The sequence below is a fragment of the Corapipo altera genome, unplaced genomic scaffold (assembly GCF_003945725.1).
Source record: "Corapipo altera isolate COAL_440 unplaced genomic scaffold, ASM394572v1 44, whole genome shotgun sequence".
NCBI lineage: Eukaryota > Metazoa > Chordata > Aves > Passeriformes > Pipridae > Corapipo > Corapipo altera.
Genome location: NW_020884880.1, coordinates 1,060,832 through 1,080,408, shown reverse-complemented (window position 1 = coordinate 1,080,408; position 19,577 = coordinate 1,060,832). Strand labels below are relative to the sequence as shown.

The 19,577-nt window shown below is 40.5% G+C and overlaps 2 protein-coding genes across 6 annotated transcripts in view; both read right to left on the bottom strand.

The window, feature by feature from the left end:
• Positions 1–2,423: 2,423 nt before the first annotated feature.
• CLDN12 (claudin 12) lies at positions 2,424–11,324 on the bottom strand. Of its 2 annotated transcripts, none has more exons than XM_027639349.1 (3): positions 11,198–11,324; positions 8,491–8,558; positions 2,424–6,382 (listed from the first exon to the last, which is right to left on the bottom strand). In XM_027639349.1, the coding sequence occupies exon 3, from the start codon at positions 6,359–6,361 to the stop codon at positions 5,624–5,626; it is 738 nt and encodes a 245-aa protein (XP_027495150.1). In that variant the 5' UTR covers positions 6,362–6,382; positions 8,491–8,558; positions 11,198–11,324; the 3' UTR covers positions 2,424–5,623. The 2 variants fall into 2 exon arrangements, with proteins under 2 accessions (XP_027495150.1, XP_027495149.1); XM_027639348.1 differs by lacking the exon at positions 11,198–11,324 and adding an exon at positions 10,676–10,757.
• Positions 11,325–12,853: 1,529 nt separating this feature from the next.
• Positions 12,854–19,577, bottom strand: part of LOC113945168 (GTP-binding protein 10-like) — a 53,780-nt gene continuing 47,056 nt past the window's right edge. For all 4 annotated transcript variants that reach the window (XM_027639025.1, XM_027639026.1, XM_027639028.1 and 1 more), the window contains 5 exons: positions 19,265–19,317; positions 16,402–16,509; positions 15,804–15,881; positions 14,718–14,841; positions 12,854–13,957 (listed from right to left, as the gene is read on the bottom strand). In XM_027639025.1, the coding sequence (XP_027494826.1) occupies positions 13,737–13,957; positions 14,718–14,841; positions 15,804–15,881; positions 16,402–16,509; positions 19,265–19,317 (584 nt within the window). In that variant the 3' untranslated portion in view covers positions 12,854–13,736. The remainder of the gene's footprint in view (positions 13,958–14,717; positions 14,842–15,803; positions 15,882–16,401; positions 16,510–19,264; positions 19,318–19,577) is intronic.

Here is a 19,577-nt window from a genome sequence, read left to right as displayed (position 1 = left end):
ATGAAGAATCAACCTAAAGCTGCCATCTTGCCCTTCTACTTCCACTTAGATTTGTGTTGGCAGTTGTGCTTGTGACCAGGAGGCAGACTAGATTAGCCACCCAGGGGGCTGAAAACTAAATAAGCAGAGAAGATAAATAGCAAAAGGAGCAATAAGACATGATTTCATCTTCCAGTAGCAGAATATATTTACATCTGTTTAAGCCCGTTAAAATAAAAAAAAGCACATGCTGAAGCCTTTTGAAGAGTAGGTTGGAAAGTGTCTGCAGTACCAGGATCTGGTTTAGGAAACAACTTATTTTTGACATAACTGCTAGTATTTATTTAAACTCCAATGTGAATTTGTAAGTGATCTTAAATATTTATTTATACATATGTTGCAGCTTTAGGAAGAAAACTAGTGTAATATTAATGGTTACAGACCCCTCTGATTGGTGGAAGGTCTGTAATTTGGGGTGGTGAGATTACAGAGAGACTGAAGAGCACCGGGCTTTGGTGCTACAATGCCAGCCTTGGCAGTGGTGGCTAAACAGCATCTTCTGGCATGGCATATAGCTGGGAAGTGGTGCTGAGCATTTGGTCAACATCTGTGGTCCTCAAGGACACATACTGCTTGGGCAGTACTTTTATGTGTGTTTTCAGAGTTCACTTATAACCTTCTGGGAGTCTGGTGCTGAGTAAAGCTTACTCAGATACTTAGAGCTTTAATTACTCTTGAAGTCCAGCTGTCTGTTCTCTCTCCTCAAAACAGTCAATCACTCCTACCCTGCAGCTCACCACAACTGCTGCTGCCCTGTGCTCAGCCCTTACATCTCCTTGCAGCTGCCACACCCAAAAGACAAAGCTCCTATATCTAGGAGTCTAATACCTGAATACGCAAATTGACTGTTTGGAATGTAGATAAAAAGCAGTTTTGACATCAGAAACTACCTTCTTACCCTCTGATGGGGCTTCTGTATGTCCCTCTTGATGAATACAGATGCATCAGTGGAACAAAAAACATACAAAAAAGCTTATGCTGCTTCTGAGGTGAGTTACGTGCCCGCTCAGTAGACACATGAAGGGACAAGTAACATGACATACCTGATGAACCACATATGTGAACTCCAGTCCTGTGAAATAAAGCAAGGGAGAAAAAAAGCCAAGAGTTTTGTTTTCAACGAGGACAAAGAGGTGTGGTAGTTTTTTAGGAATTTTAATATGAAAAAGTGAGGCACTCCCACACTTTGGGAGAAGCTGAGCTCGCTGCATCCCAGTATTTAGATCAACATCCAACTAGAGCCTAAGTTTATACCAGCTCGTAGAGATAGGAGGCCTGCCTGAAAGGGACAGCAAAGGAGGAAATGAAGAAGACTATAAAATCATTTTTCCACCCCCTCAAGTGAGTTGTGGTACTGACAACTGCTTTATACTGTGCCGAGTCCATGAGAACTCATATAACCATTACTTCCCCAAGCAGATAAAAACCCAGTCTCCTAGAATGCCAGGCTGAAGACTAGAAATCCAGAGGAATTACCAGCAAGCCTCACTCCATTCTGCATAAATAATTCAGGTTTTGTGAACTTGCACGATGGCATCGGCATTTCTAACACTCAAAGGGTTTGTACTTTGCCCCATAACAGTGTGGAAAGGCTCAGTACTGAGTCACTGTAGCGCTGCTGAGCTGCAGTTACCAGAAGCAGCACACAGGAGGAGTGAAGCATCATGAACCATCACCGTTGCTCCGGACTGTTGCAAGTCCCTGGAATGTCCAAACGACTTTCATGTGTCCAGGCAGTAGCATCTTCTCCAGCTGACAGCACAGCCAGCACAGCAAAGGGAAGGGCAGGAAGATGGCTTATGCCACAATACCCCTCTAGTGTGACACTAACGCAACACAAATCTCACCAGTCCATGGAAATGTTATCCCAGCATGGAAGTTTTCAGCTGTGCTAGCAATCTGGACTGGTTAAGTGGCAGAATTGACACAGGGAGAGATGGGGCATTGGGCACAAAGTGAGGACTGTGCTCTTTGCTCTGCCACACTGATACTCTGCCTCTCGTGGGGCTGGGCCATATCCTGCCCACCAGATCACACTCTGGCCACAGGCAGAGAAAGGGAATCCTCTAGCCTAAGGGAAATCAATCTCGTCCTTTTAAAGGGGAAAGGGATGCTAGAACTTCTTAGAACTAGCTTACAATAGAGTGAAATTACAAATATCAGTCAAGCTTTCAGAAGGGTTTGTTTGGGTTTTTTGGTGCTTCTTAAAATTATTTTGTTTTGTTTAAAGGAGTCCTATAAAATTAGGGAGTTAAAATGCAGTATGCACAACATTTTAAACCTGTTAAGGCACCTGAAATGGTCTGGTAATCATTATCAAAACAGGTAAAGTCTTTCATATTCTAGTAGTTACTGTTTACCACAAAATTAATCAACATAAACTGCATCTGTAAGAGACTGTTTTATTAAAAATACATATCTTCTGTTTCACATAAAAAGAACCAACACTGTAACTAAACACAATTTAAGAAGTTGGACAGGAATTACTTGAAAGAAGACAGGTTCCTGTAATCCCAGAGCACCCAACCTTTGACTGCATGAGCCACAAATTAAAATCTGTGTTCAAGACCGAGAGTGCTTGTCCTGCACTCAGCAGAGTGCTCAGGAAGGTGCAGCTGATCAGAGGCAGGGGTGCTAACTGCTCCCCAGAGGCTGTTTGTTCCCTGGCAGACACATGCAGGATACATGTGTTGCTTTCTTCAAAACAGGAAGGCCTGTCATTTCCCAACCCTGGAGCTGGGCACCATGGCAACCTTAGCAAGAGAAAAGCTGACTCAAGTGTCACAGGTTGGCCACCTCTTTCTGTAACAACGGAAATACAGCACAGCACTTCCAGATAACTTCACTTAGGATCCAGCAGAAACTCACATTAACAGCACTGTTGAAAGAAACTCAGCCGTGCTTTGGTGATACAACATGATGCGACAGTCTTTTTGCTGGGACCTACACTGGAATCCAATAACTTCTGGATCTCCACTTTTCATAACTCATTCATCTCAGACTTTTGGAAAGACACAATTTTCAAAGCAACAAGTTATCAGCTTAGGCAGCAGCAAATACTCATTTAAAGTTTTGTGCATAAAAACCAAAGTCAGAATACAAAAGAGCTGTCAGAGACATCTGCTATTAAAGTGCACAGAAAACAACACTGGCTGCACTTACTTACATTCTTGTAGAAAACACTTTGCCAGGATGCCATTCTTGTTCTGGAGATGCTGAAGATTCAGCTCCTTTTAAAGTTGCCAAGAAATCTATTGATCATCTCTCCAAAATGATCAAAATGCTTTGTAAATTCAGGCTCAAAAAGCGTATCAGACACTGACTGTAAAGTAAGTAACATTTACTGACCAACTCATAACTTAAGCAAGGCACAAAGAAGAAAAGACACTGAAGTGATGAGGAGACAAGCTGATGTGAAATCATAAACCAGTGGCCCCCTTGCTTTGATCTTACAAAGCATCCAAGGACATGGGCAGCTAAACCAGCAACAGTATCTATGGCTGGGCAACCAGAGTAACAGTAAAGCAAAGCTCAGTTTTGAAGAAAAAAAGCTGTCTTGCACATCATTATATGAAAGAAAAAAGATACTTCATACTCTCATACCTTGTAAACCTAAGAAGGTATTAAACTCAAGTAACTTTAGAGGCCTATCTCTTTAAGTATTCTTTATCATCTACAGTGTTAATTCCTCAGACTGCAATTTAGTCAAGCGCTCTGCAGGAAAAGACTGTTGTTTCACTGACTATGCTGAGAATTTATGACAGAGATCGGCTTCCTCCCTCAATCCACTGAAGTCCAACGTCTATCAGCTAAATCACAATGAGTCCTCTTAACATACTGTTATTTAACAGAACAAGATTTGCCCAGCACAGTATTTGTTCCCATTTCTAATACTTAGAAGAGGAAACTAACTGATTTTCAGGACCTTGGATGATTTTTCAGAACTGGAATTAAAGAACTTGATTTTTTTAGAAAAGCAAATTTATTCTGGAATTAATGAAATGCAAATATCCACTAAGCTCCAGAATGCCACCAATCAAAACAACTTTCCTTACTGGGATGACATCTTAAACATAAGATCTCAATTTGCCAAAATATGAAAGAATCAAACACTTGCCTTAATTATAGCACTCTTCAACTCACTGTCATCAAATTTCCAAGTAATTTCAAAGCCCACATTGAAGAGCTATGATCATTAGGGCTCACCTGCCACTCTGCATTTTAGAAGGAAAAAACTGATTTAAAGACATCCCAGGCTGGGAATTTACAGTCCTTCCTCATCCTTGTAGAGCTACAAGGTGAAGCTCACAAGTTATTCAAAACCTCACCTTACAGAAAATAGGAATGGGAAACTTTCTGCAGTTGAGAGGTGGCAGCTGAAGAAATAACTGGATTTTAAAGTAGCTTAATTTGAAAGGTGTTGAAGAACAAGGCTGAAAAGGTTAAGACTTAATCACTAATTAAATAAGCAATGGTGTGAAAAGTCCAGCAACCATAAAGATCAACTCTGAAAAACACACAAGCTCATTGCTACTTGTATATACATTTTTTTTAAAAAAAATCTAGATTAAAAAATATCTCCCCAGGGATATAATCCCCTTCCTAGAGATATGTTGTTATAGCTTGTGTACAGTGTTCCAAAAGAATCTCCCATAGCCTTCAGAATTCTTCATGGCTTTCCTAATCTGTTTTGTAGTGTGACATTTCTCTCTAGAACTGAACACTTTATATCCTACTTGAAAATCCATTTTTAAGAAGGCCTTCAAATAAAACATTCAAGCTTCTAAACAGAATTCTTAAATACTAGTGGTTTTTGTTTTAATCACAAAATAAATCTAATGAATTTGCTAACTTAGTAAAAAAGAGACTAGAAATAAAATTCGCAAAAAATTTCTAGCCTCCAGTAATTCACAAAATGCTATTACAGCACAAAACAACATTCTTAGTTAAATCAGTTTTATTCCTTCTGATGGCTACTTTGAAAATAAAGGGTAATTTGGCATTAATTCTGCTAGAGAAGTTCCTAAGCGAGTAGCTGTTTGTGTGTGTAGTGAAAAACAAAGAACAGTGCACAGAACTGAATTAGTCTGCCAAATACCCTTTTCAGACATCACATCATAAAATATGTGTGTCTAGATGAACAGGAAACTCAGTGAATCTCCTGCACTCAGTTCCACTGCCTGCATCTGGATAAGACGTGGGTGCAAGGGTCTTACAACAGGATCAGTATCTAGTAATAGCTTATCAAATATCTAAGGGGTTCAAACCTGCTCTGATGTCAATAAGCAAAACAATGGACGGATACTATTGTTAGTGTACTGTCCCAGCATTAGCAGCAATTTTGTCTGTAGTGAGCTCAGAGTTAAAAAAAAAAAACAACCCCCAAAAAACCAAGTTGTTCAAGAAGTAACAAACAGACCAGAACAGCAACGAACTTGCTGAACGTGGATCTCCATTGCTTTGCGCCCTGGGAAACTTGACCTTACAAAGGATTATGCTCAGCACAGGGCAGCAGAGAGAATCAAGCCTGCAATTTTCATGGTTTGAATGAGCACAAGAGCTCAGCTTCCAAGACTTTGTCTCCTTAAGATGAATGTGTCACAACAGGAATGTCAAGTTCTACAGTAGAGAGGCGGGAGCGTGCGGAGTAGGGCTGCGAGGCATAGCTGTGCATACTGGGGGCGTGGGAATAGAGGGGCTGCCAGAATGGGGAAGGGAGGCTTTTGCATGCACAGTACCACAGGAACAACAGGATGGAGGTGAAAAACAGACCGCCAGCGCTGGCAATGGCAATAAACACAGAGATGTCAAAGCTAAAGACAGGCTCGTATTTTCTGTTCAGATAATTGTTATAAAAAATGACCCAGATGGACGGAGTGAGACAAATGGCACAGGCAAGCAAGAACAAGAGGCCAGCCACGAGATGGCAGCCCGCACTGTTCACAAGGCATTTGGCCAATTTGACGTTTGGCACGGTGGATACAAAGGCTGTGTTACACATGCCAATCATGCAGAGAAACAGAGCTGAGACAGCAGTAAACATACTCAGAGGAAGGGCAAACTGCAGAACACGCAAATCCAGCTGATCGACAGCAGTGTACCACTGTGGGTCATAGATCACACAGTCTCTGCTCCCATCAAAGCGAGCACACTTAATCCAGAGTCCAGTGTAAACGGTCACATTCCTCTCATTCTTGTTGTATGTGTACAGTCTCATTTGCCTCCAGTTTGGGAGCAGAACTGCTGCAAGGAGTCCAGCTACTGAGGCTGTTCCACTGAGGAAGGCCAGTACAGTCGCTGCATGAACATCCCGGCAGCCCATGTTTGCCCACAGAAGTTTTTCCTGCAATTAAAAAGAAAAATATAAAAGAAAATCAGTAAGTGAAAGTTTACGGACACAGGACTAACTATAGCTGACTAATGTAATAAACTTACATGGCAGCTGGTAGGCACTAACTCTGTGGCACCCTCTTTGTCTGACACAGTTAAGACAGCAGTAACACTACCACATTCATGCTTTAATGAAACATCAGATTATTTCACACTGTTGTGACTGCTCATCTGACAGACTGCTAAATTCACTGTGTTCAAGATAAAAAAGGAACACATTTCATTGTGTGAGTCTACACAGCCTCTCACCCTGTGTCACTGCATGGACTTTGTCACAGAGTCCAGGTGAAGAAGGTATATCACTGAGTGAGCCTGATTTAAGTTCACCTGTCCTCAGCTGGCAGCTCCCTCTCTTCAGCACAGATGTAGTATCACAGTGTATGTTCAGTTCTACCACGCTGTCATGTGAGTAAAAGGGAGTTGCCTAAAAGCCACATCATTAGACTGGCATGGAATGCATATGTAGGCAGCTATACACATTTTATATAGGGCAAACTGTTGAGAGAGCTGGGAGCTAGTGCTGGAGGCTCTGTTGAGTAATTTACTATGAATTTTTCAAAAGCAACTGACAGTTCTTCCACACTACTTTTGCCTTTCAAAACCAACTGTCCAAGCACACAATTACAGAAAGCAGGCAACTTTTCACATTTTCCTCTTCAGACCCAGTGTTGAAGAATACTGCTTCCGTTTCAATATAACCACTGTCTGTGTCCCTAGTATCGCCCCTTGCCTGCAGAGCTCCTGGGAAACAGTCTCAATGATGGGTCTTTAAAAACCAAACAAACAACAAAGAAAACTAAAGAAAGAAAAGACTAGAGTTATCCCTTCTCTGCATGCTCAAGACACTTTAAAGAAGCCTAATACATAACAGGCACTGAGCATTCACCCTAGAGTGTTCTTGAAGCTGGACACTAAGAATTATAGTACTTAAAAATGAGCAGATACTTTGCAAATTGTTATAAACTCCTCCTGAAATTTCTTCCAAATCATTACACTGCAATGTGCCTATTTGTCTGAAGTCATAAAACACTTTAGGTACCAGAAGTTTTACCTAACACATATACAAGTAACTGAGTATCTGTATTGCAGAAAAGTTACAGACATAGCTGCAACCAAAGAGAAACCTGGATCTGATCCCCTGCTCTCCTTCTACATCTGCAAACATCAAATGGCCAGGGAGTTCCAGTTTTAAGATAAGGAATTCCCATGTATGGGAAACATAGTCTTGAAACAGACTAAAAGCAAGCCATATAGATAGCCAGCACTCTACTGATTATTTACAGATAAAAAATGAAGTCCAATTTGTTTCATAAAAAAATATTAGTCATTTATGTTATACCATCTAAACCTGAAGGATTCCAATGGAGTGTGGGCACCATTTAAGTGCTGATCATACTCTTCTTTAGAAGCACTGGTGAAAAGAAACAATGACAACAACATTTATGCTAAAAAAGTACCTTATTCCTCAGAAAGATGGCATTATGTTGTTGCTAAGAGTAGCTGAGTGTGGACAAGCTACTGTTCTCATGGCAGCAGCCTTTTCAGATGGTGGGTCATTAACAGGATAACCCCTGAGTAGGGGGACCTGAGACTTACTGCCACAATAATTGATTTAATATTATGCTTAACCTCAGCTTCAGTAAGGTCAACACAATCAACTTGCAAGAAAATGGAACTTGAGCTTGAGGGGTAAATCTAATATAGCATCAAATTTTGTTCTCCTCAAGCTTTATACTTTTGCTTTTTCATAAAGAGCTTGCCTTTACCTGGATAAAACTTCCAGGTAGGAATGCCCTGCAGACAGGGCGTTCTCCAAGACAAAGCTCTATGAGAAGCAGTTGGAATAAACACATGACTGACCAGCTTCAGATACCCACTGCTTCTGAAAATTCATTTACAACAGAAAATTACTGCAAATAAGTAAGTTATCTATGATCCCTGCATCAGAGGAGACTTGTCCCATCTTGCAAATACTACTGGCTATAATTATAGCTACATTTACAGATCCCTTATTAAGATAGTAACAAAACAGATGTTGTCTTAAATGGATCCAGTACTTACCAGCAGTGTGTCCAAATCAAGAGAAAACTTAGCAACTTTTAGAAGAAAAAAAAAGGGTCTTACTGCATCTAAGAAACAGAACAAAGAAAGAGTCAGCATCACATTTGTCTCGTGCAATTTCAGCGGCAGTGTTTACACTGCAATTGAGAGATTGGGAATATCAGACATGTTTGCATGAGGTCAACTCCATCGCCTTTCTACAATTCCCTCTTATTTAAAAAACAAAACTCAAACTACTTTATTTTTCTTCCCTTTTTTCCCCAGAGCTTGTTTTCTACCTACTTGTCTCAACAGACAAGAAAGGATCATGGGTGTTCTGAGGAACAGAGGTGTTCACACTCTAGATTTTATGTTTCTAGCAAAAAAATCCATGTAAAATCACAGAAAATGATTATTTCAGATGTTAGGTTCAAGGCTGTGCTTAACCAGCAGGGAGGAAGAGGTGCAATGATCATTCAATGTCAGAAAACAAAACACAGGCTCTAAATTGTTTATAAACTTGTGGTTCTCTATTCCTTCCTGGCTTCTACACAAAGGTTTCAAGGAAACATGAGAAAGACAGGAAATACAGATGATGCCTTTTCAATGGCTCTCCAGCTTTTCCAGAGGAAGAGAAAGGATCCTCTTGTGGATTCTCTTTACCCCCACATCTGAGTCCCAAAAGCAACTATGCAGGTAATAATAGTAAAACCACTTTTCCACTGGACAGAGTCAGACCTACAAGTGTGTCATTATGTGACTGTTAAACGCTACAACCTAAAGGTGAGTTTGCTGGACTAACATGTACAAGGACAGAATTTATTCTAAATTATCTACATCAAAACATGAAATAGTATAAAATTCATATACACATAGGCTCCTGGGATGCAACACCAAAGAAATTCTGCTATTAAACTATCTAGCCAAGAACGAGAACTTACAGCACACACTCATGCATCCCAATTTTTTCACTGAGAAAGTGGATCTCAAAATCTGAAGCCCTCCAACATGAATTGCTATGGCATATAATACACAGAAAATGCAGACACAATCAAATTAAGCATCCCTTCGGATTCCCACTGACAGGTTCATCAAGACTGCTACAAGTAGCAGTTTGGGCAAACTAACTGCATCATCAAGTTCCACTGCATTTGGAGACAACATGTCTTTTTTCTTTTTATGTTTGGATGTCAAAAAAAGAAAAGTATTACTGCACAGCTTGGAGCAGCAGCTTTGTTCACTAACACTACTGACTAATTTTCAAGCTCTCTGAGCACTTCCCAGGCACTAAAGCCAAGATAAACACACAGACTTCCCTCAGCAGGTTCACACCCATAAACAACCATAACAACCGTAATTAAGTGGAAAATTAGTACAGGCAAACAAAGCTGTCAAAGAGAGCTGTGCCTAGCCCAGTAGTCCCTCCCATTAAATGATGAAACCTGTGGCCACCAGCTGTTGTAATAAACAGATACAGAGCGGCTATGTAAATATTCCACAATACCCAACTCAGAAAGCCATCCATTTCTGTAGACATTAAGTTTTTTTCCTCTGTCTGTTTAGTCCATCTGACTTTATTGTCTAACACTGGTGGTGCATTCCCTTGCATGGCCTTGAGAAGACCATGGTCCTGGAGCCACTGCAGTTCTGTAAAGCCCTGTAGAAGACAGGTCACAGTATAATTGATAAACACAATTTATAAGCAAATGGATTCTCTAACTATCCACAACAGCATGAGCAGTTTAAGATTTATTATGAGTTTTGGGTAACTGTCCACCAAAAAGTAAAGCCCAACAGCTCTCCTGTTTCAAGGTAACTGCAAGGAACTGCTTCAGAACCAGTGCCACTACTCATTTGGGTGTTTTTTTTCTTCTGGAAATCAATCACGCAGTTCCAATTCTACAAAACTCCTTTTAAAATTAAATCCAGATATACTGGGTTAGAACTAACGACCCTAGCTAATAGATTAGGACTTCCAAGAAAAACCTGGAACACGGGTAATTATTTTATCAACTGATTCGGAAAGAGCAGAAACAGAACACACGGATTCCGCCCGAAGAGCACCCTCGACCCCCGCCCGCGGGAGCGCTCGGAACCTGCCGCACTGCGATGCCGGACTCGCAGGGGGGAACCGGGAAGGGCCGCAGGGATCGAGATCACCCGGGCCGGGGGCCCCGGGCAGCTTCCCCCCGGTGTCGCCGCTCACCTTCCCGCCGCCCAGCCGAGGCTCCATGGCCGCTGCCTGGCCCCGGGGCCGCCGCTCCCGCCCGGGCTCTGGGAAGGCCGCGGCCGCGCGGGGCGTTGTGGGGCGGAGCGGCCGCGCCGCCGCAGTGCGGACCCGGCCCGGCACCACAACTCCCGGCGGCCCCTCAGCGACCGCCCGTGTCTGTCCCCTTGAGAGCGGGAAAGGAGGCAGCTTTCCGGCTCCTGGCCGAGATAGCCGGTACTTTAAAACATATTCTGCCAATACGGCAGCTGTCCGCAGTCAGAGGAACCTGACTACAGCACTCAGCTATTGCCCAAAGCGGCCAGCGGCGTTCAAGCCAAGCTGGTTCTTTTTTTTAAACACACGCCCACTCCCTCGGTTACATGTGAGATTAACACCAGTGTTCACGAAGCCTGACAAAAAAAAAAAAAAAAGTTATTTTCGACTAAGAGAGCAGCTGCAGCTGCGACAGGGCAGAGGTGGGAGGCAGCTCGGCGAGGCAGCTCTTGCCATCACACTCACCTTGACAAGGAACTTGCCGTCACCCCGAGTCCTGGCAAGGGTGGTGCCCGTCCCCTGCCCCAAAGACCTGTGCTCCCGGGGACTTCTCTGCCAGACGGCAGCCAAAGCCAACGTGCACTGATGCCTGCGCTCTTGCAGGTGGCTGTTGTGAGGAGCAGCTAGAGCAATTGGTGGCATTTTCAGTGCAAATACATGCTGGAAATCAGGGATGAGTGCCTAGAGGGGTAGCTGTGGGAGCATCATCCGAGCGCATCCCAGGCTGTTGCCCGGTGTGCTTTGCCTCGCTGGGTTTTTGCAGTGATGCTCCCACGCTGCCCCCTCTCCTGCCAATGCCCGGAGTTTCACTTTCATTTTCACTTCCAGTTCCCGCTGCCCAGCACCCAGGAGCCCCACTGGGGCGGGGCTTGTTAGCCAAGTCTGCAGGAGGGACACGCTGCAGCCTTTCCTCTACCCAGGAGCGCTTCGATTCACGTCAACAAGAGGACAGCCGCAGCATGGAACCATGGAATCACTAAAATTGGAAAAGACCTCTGAGACTATCAAGTCCAACCGTTCCCCCAGCACCGCCAAGCCCACCACTAAACTACGCCTCCATACGACACATCCACACACTTTTTGAACACTTTCAGGGATGATGAATCCACCACTTCTCTGGCAGAATCACCACTAGACCATATTGCTCCAAGCCCTGTCCAACCTGGCTTTGAATACTTCTAGGGATGGGGCAGCCACAGCTTCTCAGGGCAACCTGTGCCAGAGTCTCACAATAAATGTTACACTACTGCTTTCTCCTTTGTTTTATCCCATTCCATCAGCATCTCCCAGCCTGCAGAGCCCTCAGCTAGCAATTTTTATCTCCCTAGGTAAATGCTCCTAAACGGAGTAACTTCAAGTTCCCCTGTGATGACTGACCCAGATCAGGCCTCTCGTTGCAGCAGGACATTGTCCCCACACCCAGCTGGCACAGGGTTTTGGCAGGATTCTTGTCCTCCATGCCGTTCTGGCAGCACTTAACCAGTGCCCTCCCAGACTTCCTGGCAGGGAGGACACAAAACAGACCCCAAAACCACATGGGGCTGACTCAATTCCTTAGCTACAGCAGGCTGGACAGGCTGAAGCACTCTCTCCAGCATGGCTGGATGTCCCAGGTGGTAGTTGGATTCTTATCCCAGGCAACTAGCAGTAAGACAAGAGGACAGTCTTAAACTGCACCAGGGAAGTTTGGTTTGGAATGAGGAGGAAATTCTTTACATAAGGGGTTGTTAAACATTGGAATGGACTGCCCAGGGAGGTAGTGGAGTCACCATCCCTGGAAGTGTTGAAGGAAAGACTGCACGTAGCACTCAGTGCCATGGTCTAGTTGACATGGTGGTGTTGGGTCATAGCTTGGACTCGATCTCGAAGTCTTTTCCAACTTGAATCTGTGAGTCTGTGAAATGGAGTATCAAAAATTGACAGCCTACACTTAGCTTTGGTGAAAACATATAAGCCCCAAACACAGTAAAACTAGAGGAAAATCAGAATAGGAACCAATAACAAAGATAAAAGAAATGTATGAGAAACCATACCTTTCTTCCCAGTGACTGTTTTAACAAAATTTAGAGAAGCAGGGTTTGATACACATAGTTACAAAACAAAACCAGACCAAACTAAGAAGCCTTTGATGTATTCAGTCTTATTGTCCTTTGCTATCCATTTAATAGCTTTGAAGTAGAAAACACCTTGACAATAAAGGACTTCTACTTTTTAAAAAAAATTAAAATGTAAGTGTGCCTTTTGTAATACAAAATCTATAACATTAACTATTCCCCAGTATGTATAGATCTGTTTAAAAGCAATCATTTTCTTCACGAAAAAGTAACATATACCCAACGACTCCATAAAAGGAAGGAATCACAAATAAAGCCTGGAAATTTGGAATCAGGATTTTTACAATTAAGAGGACTACAGTAGGCACCAGCAGGTGTCAAAAACCCCTCCAACATTACACATCAGCCTTGCTTTTCGTGCTTCTACAAGTCATTTCCTTGCAACCATTTATTTGTGTTTTTCTTTAAATTCTTAAAAACAACAAAACCCCTACAATTCAATGCCTGTCACAGCAGCAGAACTGTGCTACTGCTCACCTTAGGAACACCAGACCCTGGTAAATTTCTCCATGAGAAATTTCCCTTTGTGTTTCTGATGCCTATGGCCGAAGATGCAGAGTGGCTGAACTTGCTCCTTTGCTACCTATGAAGGTTATGTTCCCTCCATTCATCTCATTTGGCAAAAAATACTCCAGGGATCATCAGTTGTTCAGCTCTGCTTTGAGTTGTACAAACTTTGGTCTTTACTCTGTTGAATAGGCAGCCAACATAAATCAAAAAAACTCGCCCTTTTCCCCACTGTACTCTACCCAAGTGCCTAAGGAACAAATGGGAGGGAGCAGGGAATTCTGCAGTGATGGTAGAGAGATCAAATAAATAGAAGGTCTGCATAGCAACAGCTTCACATACATACTAAAAATATTAAAAGGTGTTGGATCCCTCCAAGAATGCTATCTTCTATTCATTTTTTCTTCTTGGGAAGTTTGTAAAAGTAGTAGTTTCTTTTTCCGATACTCTTCATTCTCCCGCTCTGCTTCCTCATCTATGGATTTTCTTATATATGCTTTTAGTTCCTCAATTCCTTCTCCAGTATATGTAGATACAGGAATTACCTCTTTGAATTCAAGTGTATTTGCAGGAATCATTTCTTCCTCTAGTAAGTGTAAGAAGTCTGAAAAATCATATTGAAAGAGTTAGTACAATCCCCAAATACTGTATCACTACAGAGCCCATAAAATCTCATTAAATATAGAAAATAAACTTTAATAAATCATAGTAATAAACATAACTGCAACTAGTAAACACATATTATTTGTTTAATTAGTCTTTTAAAAAATAGTGAAAGTCTCAGAAGACAAGAAGTATCATAGCAGTTATACTATCCTTAATCTGTCATGAGAAGACACTATACACTTCCAATGAGTACAAAGAAATCCCAAGTTGTAGAATATGGGAGATCAGTAGTGTTCAGCCTTTCTGGTTCTTACACACTCCAGAAAATAGAAAGCAATTCACTCCAGTGAAATTGTAAAACTAAAGTAAATCTACATAGATCTGCGCAGAATTTTCATGTGTATATATATACATATATATATAATTGTATATATGTCAGTGTCTGTAAGGGGACCTTCAATGCAGGTTACTCTTATTCAAGACACCTAGACTGGAAACTTACTCTCCCATCTCATAGTTGGGAAAGATTGTCTAGGATATCTCCAGTTTATTAAAATCCTTCCCCAGCAGTGAAACCAATACAACTACCAATGAGTATAAACAGAGCTCTAAATGCAGGAAGTGATTTTAAAATATACGCTCATATAATAAATTTACTAGCTGATTTCATTTTCAAATAACTCCTTGCCAATGCAGAGTTACCCAATTAAATCTTAATGCTACTTTTGTCAAAGTAGTATTGTTGAAATTTCATTTACCCTGAGGATTCTGCAGTTGTGACATAAGTTCATTCAAGTTATCCTTTGCACAAGGCAAATCCATTTTATTAACAGCGAGAAGTGCAGGCTTTGTTACAAGTTCCTCTTTGTACAGCTCCAGTTCCTTAAAAGAAAAGAAAATTCACCTTAATAAGTATTTGTAGTTTAAAAAGTGCTACTTCAATTTTACATGTCCTTTCTCTTTTGTTTAATTGCCTAAATAGCCTTTCATGCCTAGACAGCTGTGAGATTGACTTGGGTGCTCAAGGCTGATATATTAAAGCAGTCTGATAAAAGAGAATAAGTGATTCAGTCATTTTTTTGCTCAAAGACAGATTTCAGGTAAACAGGCTAGCTCATTCTGAAACAGCCTCTTATTAAAAGGACAGTTTTGGTTTTTGTTTTTTTCTGATATCCACAAGCAAAAAATCAATTTCAGAAAAACTTCAGACCTATAAAATGTATAAGAAAATTCTTGGGAAAGTTTTCTGATTCTTAAGCATTTTAATGGACTTCAATTAATATGAGAAAATCACAATCATGAATAAACTAAAAATAAACAGCAATAGCTGAAATTCAGAAGATTCATCAACTTAAGTCACACAGAGATGAATCTGACATTACATGATATGTATTATTTTAATCAGAAGCATAGTTAAGAGATGGAAACAGTGAAAGTTTGCAAAGCTGGGGCCTGATGTCTCACCTCTCTTAGGCTGTGCAGTCAGGGCATCAAGGCAAGTATTTAACTACACACATGTACTTCTGCTTCCTAAAATGATACCAGACCGGTGAACTGAAAATTATGTGTCTTATTACCTTTACTTGACTGTAAGAAATACCCCATATGCTGCGCAGATTAAGTAATTTTATTATTAATTATGTTGTGCCCAACAGAAACTGGAGCAGTTTCACCTGGACAGGTAAAAATAGACTTCATGATTTTGGAAAATCATGAGTTTGTTAACTGGCCTTACATTAAATCCAGAAGACACACTAACATTTGAAAGTTTCTTGATCAAAACTGAGCCATTTTCTTGGCTCAACACATAACTACAACTGTCAAATTGGAAAATGAGAACTTACCTTTGTTAGAAGCAGTATAGTTTCAAAGGCTGTTCTGAACTGAGTCTTAAGAGACAGCTGAAACCCAGAAATATCAACCTGAAAAAGTTACACAAAAATAAGCGTTGTGGTAGTAAATTATGTTACAGTGTCAAGGTACTCTTCATCAACTACTTTGCAGTGGGATGTTCACGTACATGCCTTCATTCCTGGGCAAATAACAGAGGGCAACTATACACCAAACTAACATCATAGACACTGGAAACACAAACTGGTTAGTTCTGATACAGTGTTTCTCAAAGGTGTTTTTTTCAAACCTCTTAAGGGGACCTTATAGAAAAAAAAAAGAGAAAAAAATCGCTCCATGCTTTAATTACGCTTGGAACACTTCCATGATCTAAATTAATTGGCAATTTTCCACGACAAATTGTATTTAAAGATTTAATTTATCATCAGTTGTTTGAGTGTTCCACTCTGTAAGCAGTATTACAGCTATATTTATCATAAAACATGCAAATTACAAATGATTTCCTAAATTCCAACTACACTGCAATTAAGATGCTTTTTATTTACTGCACTGCCTTTGATTTTAATAAACTGTATATTTTATTTAACTTACAACTAAAAGCAGCTGTTTGGTTCTTTCTATATGTTTGAGGAATTTGTGGCCCATCCCTCTGTTTACATGTGCACCTTCAATCAGTCCTGGGAGATCAGCTACTGAAATCTAGGAAAACAAAAGTTTCAAAACAAATATTTCCAACAAGCAAAACCAGGGATTTCAAACTATCAACAGCAATTATCATTTTAAATAAACAAAAGGTAAAGCAATATGTATTGGCTGCTTCAACTGTCATCAGAAGCAGATCAAACAAAATGCTGCTATTACACAGACCTGTGCTCTTCGTGTTTCCCCCATCTATTTATTTATGGCTGTGTGCAAAGCAGAAAATAGAGGGTAGTAATACCTCAGCAGGTCTTGCAAAATTTAGCTATTACCTGAGAATAAAACAGACTCCGAAAGGCAAGAAGATTAGGCTATCACATTTGTATAGAATTCAAACTGTCACTGGAAAACAAAATAAAGTCTGTTCCTTGTGGCTACAGAGGATCATTACTCCAAATACAAACCCACTTAACCTTGTTCCCCTGAGCGTGAGAAGCTACAAGAATTTGACTTCTGACCTTCAGCTCAAGTAAGATTTTGATTAGTCAATCAGCTTCCAACTAGAGCCCAGCAAAGACTGCTCCAAAGGACAGGGACCTTATCATTTTCTCTGCTGGTTGAGAGGGTTGTACACAGTCGTAAAGAAGAGCTGAGACAGACCAAAAAAGAGCAGAATAATAAAACCCACAAAACAGCTACTCAGTAAGTCACAGAAAGCTAAGGCAGATACTGAAGTAAAGAAGAGCAAAAGTAGGGTCTTCAAACCTAATACCCATTAGACAGCAACTGGATTCAATTAAACAATGCCCAAAGCCAGCATACAATAAAATCTCCTGTGTGCTACCTATTGCAGAGGTGACTCAGATAGTCTGGCAGAAAATGAAAATGCTTCTGCTAGTTTTCATGATCTGGTACTAAGACCTTAAACCAAAGTCATACTCAGATCCTCTACTTTTGTGTCTTTTCTGACGGGCAGCACCAGGTAACTCGCATGTATTTACTTCTTTATAATGTACTAAGATAAAATAAGCAAATTCCTAGATATTTCTTTAAAAATAATAATGTTCTGTAGGAAAAAAAATAATGAGTCATTGTTCCTTGAGTGATACAGGAAAGACGCCTCAAGTATTGCTCCTAATTATGTTGCTTACGTTGTTTTGATTTCAGCAGTTGCAATGCTGAGAGTACTTCCTGTTACTCACAGATGTTCCCTGTGATCAAAACCACTAGTTCCCTTGACTTTAGGAAAGAGACATTTTGTCCATATAGTTCCTATATAGCACCCAACACCGTAGTATAAATACTAGGAACCGTAAAAATAGCCAACAAAAAGTGTCATTGTCTATGACAAGAAACAGACTTCAAACAAAAAGCCAGGAGTGCAAGTAGATCTCTTGCTGGAGAAAGACAGACTAGCAAGAAAAAGAGGTCCTCATTCATGGAAGACAGTTTTTTAAAAAGGCTACGAAAAATCCCATTTATTTGCATACAGTTTTCTAGGATAAGCTACCCTAAACTAGTAAAAAAAGTTAATATAAAAAGATTTGCCTGTAGAGATGCAATATGTCTAAGGGCAAATCTGACAAACTAGACTTACTTCCTTTAATACACAGTTTTGTTGAAGTTTGTTAAATGAAAGTTTCAAGCATCAGCTACTGAATCCCCCTAAGATTATTGGTTCACATCTGAGGAGTATGCTTTTCTGGTTAACTCATCTGAAACCCTTTTATGAATTTGCCTTTTATCTTGGAAGTGATGACTCCAGTGCTGCATGTATCATGCACTTCAAAAATAACATAAAAGCACATCAAAGAAGATTCAAGCTTGAGGAATGAAAATGTTTGCTGTAACCTTATATGAAGTTGGGGTCCAAAATCTAAGAGTTTAACTTTTTAGCACTGGTTTCTCCTCCAAGCAGATACTGCAGAAAGGATTCCAGGCACCACACAGCTACCTGACAACTTTATCTGAAGAAGCTGGGTGGAACACAGTTTACAAAAATTAAGGTGGTAGGGCAGTAGCTCCAGCAGTCCTTCTCCAGCCTACCACAAAAGGAACTAGACCCAGGTACCTCACCTCTCAGGTAGTGCACTATCTTGGCTGTTAAGGCAATCACTATCATGTCACACTATTTTAGTTTTCTATTAAAAACAAACAATCAACCCCCCAACCAACAAAAACCACAAATGCAAAAAACAAACTACAAAAGAAAGATCAGTCAACCTAGAAAACCATAACAGGAAGTTATCATAGCTGGGTTATATTCACAAAATCCCATCATTTACTACTGTAGATTTGCAGCTATTGGACAAACCTAGCACTATCCACAATCCATTCTGAAAATGACTCATTCAGTCCAGAGCTCTCAACTTGCAGAAAATTTGTTGCTTCTAAATAAACAGGCTAGTCTCTGAAACAGTAATTTTTTCAAAGTCCTGAATTTAGTAATAGTATACAAAGACACAGCAATCTCAATTCCATAAACAATTTCAGGCCTCTAAGATTATAAGGCAGGATTAGAACCACAGAAAGGAGGCAAGGGAAAATGAGAAGCCATTGACTAAAGTGACTTGAAATCAGCTCTATGTCATATTATTGTATTTGGCTATTAAGCTTTTTTCTTATTACTTCATGAAATAGTACTTTTTCCAAAACCCTTGTTATGCCCATGTAATTGTAATTGATATGTACAATTATAGAAACACATATAAAAATAACTACAAGTTTTCATTCTCTTTCTGAAATTATGTTAAGCAACATAACTAATCATTATATATAACTTTAACAAACAATCAGAGTGAACCTTCATACCAACCTGCTTATAATCTGCATACATGATCTTTCCTAGTTCAGGTTGTACTGTTGTAACTGTGACAAGGGAAAAAAGACAAAGGGAAGAAAACAAAACTGGTTTTAACATTTAAAAAAATGTTTATGTTACAAAACATTTAAATGTTGTAGGACTTTGTCACTATATTTAAAAAACAAACCTTCAGTAGCAAAAAATTAAAAAAGGAAAAGGAATAAGGAAAGCGTAAAACGAGAGAGAAAAAAACCACAACACTCAAAAACCCCACTGGTTCACCAAACCTTGTCTCTCTCTGCAGTTCTGTTACATCATCCCAAAA

Bases quoted from the DNA above. Each gene is read 5' to 3' on its own strand.
- CLDN12 (XM_027639349.1), bottom strand. From the start codon at position 6,361: ATGGGCTGCCGGGATGTTCATGCAGCGACTGTACTGGCCTTCCTCAGT.